The sequence below is a fragment of the Phoenix dactylifera genome, chromosome 1, assembly GCF_051530095.1.
Source record: "Phoenix dactylifera cultivar Ajwa chromosome 1, Ajwa_hap1_PhDact_Kaust_v1.1, whole genome shotgun sequence".
NCBI classification, from domain to species: Eukaryota; Viridiplantae; Streptophyta; class Magnoliopsida; order Arecales; family Arecaceae; genus Phoenix; species Phoenix dactylifera.
In genome coordinates, this window is record NC_143190.1 from 6,823,172 (window position 1) to 6,827,845 (window position 4,674).

At 46.3% G+C, this 4,674-nt stretch overlaps 1 protein-coding gene across 1 annotated transcript; it reads right to left on the minus strand.

Moving 5' to 3' along the window:
• Positions 1-2,837: 2,837 nt before the first annotated feature.
• LOC113462856 (uncharacterized) lies at positions 2,838-4,206 on the minus strand. Its single transcript, XM_026805429.3, has one exon. The coding sequence runs from the start codon at positions 3,945-3,947 to the stop codon at positions 3,213-3,215; it is 735 nt and encodes a 244-aa protein (XP_026661230.1). The 5' UTR covers positions 3,948-4,206; the 3' UTR covers positions 2,838-3,212.
• Between the last annotated feature and the right edge of the window lie 468 nt (positions 4,207-4,674).

Below are 4,674 nucleotides of genomic sequence, written 5' to 3' on the forward strand. Positions count from 1 at the left end.
TGCTAAACCCAAAGATTTCGAAATCTTCGGTGCGCGGCACGACGGATGGACGGATATACCCCTATATCAGGGGAAGAATTCCCCGAGTTGATCGGATTCTTGGTTCTTGATTCTTGGAAAACTCTTGGGTTCTTTCGTCTTTTTAGGTGCGGGTCTCGGATCTACGGTTGTGGAGGGGATCGAGTGCCTCGGAAGCGCCTTTATTTCATTTTTTAAAAAAAGCGGTTCAAAAAGGTGGTCGAACCCAACCGTGTTGGTGAAAAATACGAGCCCACTGGTCCGTTCTTGGAGGGGTCTGATGGGTGAGCCATGATCCATGCCATTACTGAACCCACGCTTCTTAATCATTTTGGAAAAAGGAATAAATATTAAAAAAATTTAAATATCCTCATGCCAAGTAGACTCTTCTTAATTATTTTACAAAAAAATATTGTATTACACACAGAGAAAAATAGAAAAATCGAAATATTCCCATGCTGATTGGACTCTTATTATTTATTCGAGAAAGAATTATTTTTCTTTTCAAGAAAAATTACACATGCAAAAAAAAAAATGTAGAAAAAAATATGGTAGTATAAAAGTTTTTCTTTTGGGAAAATTAGGCATGCACAAGTCTTTTTAATTATTTTAGAAAAGTATAAAACTTTCCTTCCAAAGAAAATTACATAGATAGTGAAAAAAAAATATTTTAGCTAAGAATGCGGGGGAAAAAATCGAATTATCCCCCACCCTTTTTAATTATTTTTGGAAAACATATCCTAATAATATTGGATGCATAATTTCGAGTCATAATGAGAAACAACTTCTGATTGGATTGGATTGGATTATGAGAAGAACTAGAGCTTGCATCCTAGAGAGCTAAGTATAAGGCTTCAAAGATATGATTAGATCCTAGATAAGATATAGGCAAGAATAGTATTCATTGATGAAGGTGCAAAGGTGCAATGAGTGAAAGATGCTGTGCAGCACAATTAGGCATGACACGTGGGACAATATGGCCTTCACCCGTGTTGACTTCCAAGTCTTTGGGTATGGTTTCATAACGAGATATTCAGTTCCGGGGATAAGTCATTATAATCCCCAACAAATATATTTTATTTTAAAATAAGATTAAATAAGAAAAAAATTAATCAAGGATTGCTGTGCCTTAATTAAGGTCCAAACCAATTGCATGGTATAATCCATATGTACATTTTAATAAGCATTTATTGAACATGGTTGCGGCTCGAATTCAAAGTGAATAGTTGAAAGTTTCCTTTAAGAAACTTTGGGTTTGGTCTTGGAATTTATCTACCGGCATCGGAGGGAGGAGCGGAGTCTTTAACCCGTGAGGGACTGAATGACTTTTTCGGTCTTAGTGAAAAATAAATGCCAAGCTAACTGAATTGCTAGAGTATTCAGACAATTGTCTGTTGAGACCATAAAGGCTGGCTGAAGATCACAATCTAATTTTACCAAAGTGATTCGATGGCTGCTACGCTCGGATGGTGATGGTTTCGACGTCGATCACTTTAGAGGTGATGTTAAATGATAGAGATCATGCTTGGACCTTCACTCCGACATGAGATCCAACCTAAAACAATAAGAATAAAAAAAATCCTCTTGCTAGAGAGTGTTCGATGGATAACCCTCCGTTGTCTAAGTCAGACAGACTTTCAAGAAACAGTGAAGATATTATAAGAGCAGCAGAGTGGCGGCGTAAGAAAATAAAAAAAAGCACAAGAGCATTTAGCTGGTGGATTCTCGGAAATTGTTTGTGTAAGTGAGGATCGGTACCCGTCGCCGAGAAAATCAGGCATAGGATGGGTCGTTTTTCGTACCCCGATGCTGCATCTCGAAGACTATAAAATAGGCATTCCTCCCACGCAGTTATGCAAATCATTCACGATCCTGACCGAGTCATCGCCAATTAAAAAAAGAGTTTGAAATTCGAAGGACTCTCCACACATTTTTGGAGTCAACCATATGACGGACTTTGACTAGTTGGTCGAAGATCTCATAGCGAGCTCTCATTGGTGGATTTGCCATGTCGGCTATGATCAAGATATATCCAAGACCGGCCAGAGCGTTAAGCGACCGCTCGACCGAGGCGGTCGCTTAAGGCCTCGGGCTAATGACCAAGGAAGCAAAGGCTCCATATAAAACGGGAACAGGAGCTGGCTGCGAGTCTTCCCCCTTGATGGAAGGGACGTGGAGAGAGTTTCCTGGCTGCAGAGGGGCAATTTGGGAAGTTGGGGATAGTAGTTTTGTTTTAGGTAGAGAGAAAGAGAGAGGAGGGAATTGGTTGGCTTGATACACGTCTGAAGCTGCTCGTATCTTTCATCCCTTCTCTTTTTTGGTTTTGGTCTTAGTTTTCCTTCCCTCACATTACTCCTAATCCAGCTGGGCCATCAGGAAGAAAGATAGGGGGATTAGAGATGGACATCTTGGAGGGTGGAGATTCTTTTAATTTTCTCCTCTCGGTCCCCTCTCCCCTCTCCCCTCTTGGTTGGTAGAGAGAGAAAAGGAGGGAGGTTGGGGATTGAATGGCCGCTGATGTTGCAGTTGCTGCTTGGGTACTCCCTTGAAGGAAAGATGGTGGGATGGGACTTTTATTAATTAGATGGAGTGAAATTTCCATAATACCCCTACTTTCTCTTATAGAGAAGCCTCTTCCTGGACAAATTCTTTCCATTACCTTGACCTCATTCGCTGAATCCGCCTTAGGCCTCCAAATATATTGGGCCGTCCTGGATATATCAAGCATGATATAACGAAAATGGGAGAAAACTCCACCTAAATAGGATTCGCCATGCATGATAGAAAAACATATGCTTCAAACTCTAGATGTTGCATTATTGAGGTTCTACATATTATTTTCCTCACCACGTGCAGCTCATGTGCATATTCTAATAAAGAAAAAGGTCGAAAAGAAATATTTCCGAACGCCCTATTATAGATTTAGTCCCTCGTTCTGGCTTCACATGTCAGGATTTTCTAGCTGTTCTCTATTGCCATGAACCAAATCATTCACTTTCTACGGCAAAAACATTTTTTTTTCTTTTTTTCGAAGAAAAGGCTTCTAACGTTTGATTACAAAAATAACAGAGGAACTGGGCTTCTAACGTTTCGGTACACCTGAGGCACCAATCAGAAGCAAACGTGGGCCACCCCAAGGGGGCACAAAAACCGGAAAGGCCCCCCAAATCCGAAATATTCACGACGATGCCACTCTAACGCAAGTCGCCTCCAGCTCTGCCGCTCCCCTCGGCGGGCGCCGCGGCAATGGCGAGATCCGGCCAAACGGCAGCCGGTGCCGGAGCAGCGAAGCAGTCCGTTCCACCACTCCCCACCCTCCACGCGTCCCCGCCGCCGATGACCCCCTCCTCGTCCAGCAGCGCGGTGGGCCACAGCAGCGTGGTCCCCAGCCCGAAGCCCAGCTCCTCGATGGACGGCGACGCCGCAGGTCCAGATCGGAGCCCCAGCCCGAGCCCGAGCTCGAACCCGGTCCGGCGCCCCAGGAACGGCTCACCGAGCGCCAAGAACCCGGCCGAGACCGGGCCGGGAAGGAACGAGCCGAAGGCAGAGGGGGCCGAGGTGGTGGCAGGGAGGTCCAAGGAAGGCGCTGGCGAGGCGAGAGACGAGAGAGGGCGGAGGGAACGGACTGCGGCGGCGGCGGCGGCTGAGGTGACGGCGACGGCGACGGCGGCGGCAGGGGAGGGTCGGAGACGCTTGCGGGAGGAGCCGCCGATGGGGACGTTGCGAAGTGAACCGCCGAGGGTCCAGTAGCGGCGGCAGGAGCGGCAGAAGTGGCGGGGCTGGGAGGTGTTGTAGTTGTTGTAGTAGCAGAACTTGGTGTCCCGGGAGTTGCACCGGGGGCACCGCTCCCTCCCCCGCTCCACCGCCGCCTCCTCCTCCGCCAGCCCCTCCGCCGGCCGCCGACGTCCTTCTCCAGTTTCTGACGGCATTTTCTTTGTTTGCTTCCTTTTAAGTTGTTCTCTGGAAGTGGTATGAGGAGGAGAGGTTTGGGTTTAGGGTTTAAGAGGTTTTGGGTGGTTTGGATTTATATAGGGAGTGGTCTCAGCTTGGGATGAAGGAGATAGGAACGGTGAATGGACAGAGAGAAGGGGGGGGGAGAGATTCGACGTCGTTGTCGTGGGTTGTACGGAGGGTCGGAAAAGGCTGAGGTGATGAGGAGAGGAGCTTTGCAGGGAATTCTTCCAGGGTGATCAGGTGGTGAAGCGTTTCGTTTGGCTTCAAACTTTTGGCCCTTATCAACGGGCTTCCATTCTTATTCTCTCTTTTTTAATTTTTTTTGTACTTCAGAATGAGTAGGACCTATCACGAGAGCTGAGAGTGATCTGCCGCATTCAGTTGCTCATTTTCCTAAAAGAAGTGGGTCGGGCTTGGCGAACTCTTTTTAGTTAAGAGAAACGATCATGAGTTGATGAAGTTATCATTTAGAATGGCATTAGTTGGGTTGAGCCAAGTTCAAGACATGCCAGTTCTACATTGTTTATATTGCCATCAAATTTGGACCGAGGTCGAAGTGCACTCAGATGATCTTAAGATCGGTTGGAGATGAGCTCAGCAAGATGATTAAGGGGTCGGGCACTGGCCTCTTTTAGAGATAGCCTGCAAGAAGTCTACTTGCCGAAAAGTTTCCGGCAGAGGCCCTTTCGATGCCTAAGTCAG

Coding starts and splice junctions, on each gene's coding strand:
- LOC113462856 (XM_026805429.3), bottom strand. CDS start 3,947: ATGCCGTCAGAAACTGGAGAAGGACGTCGGCGGCCGGCGGAGGGGCTG.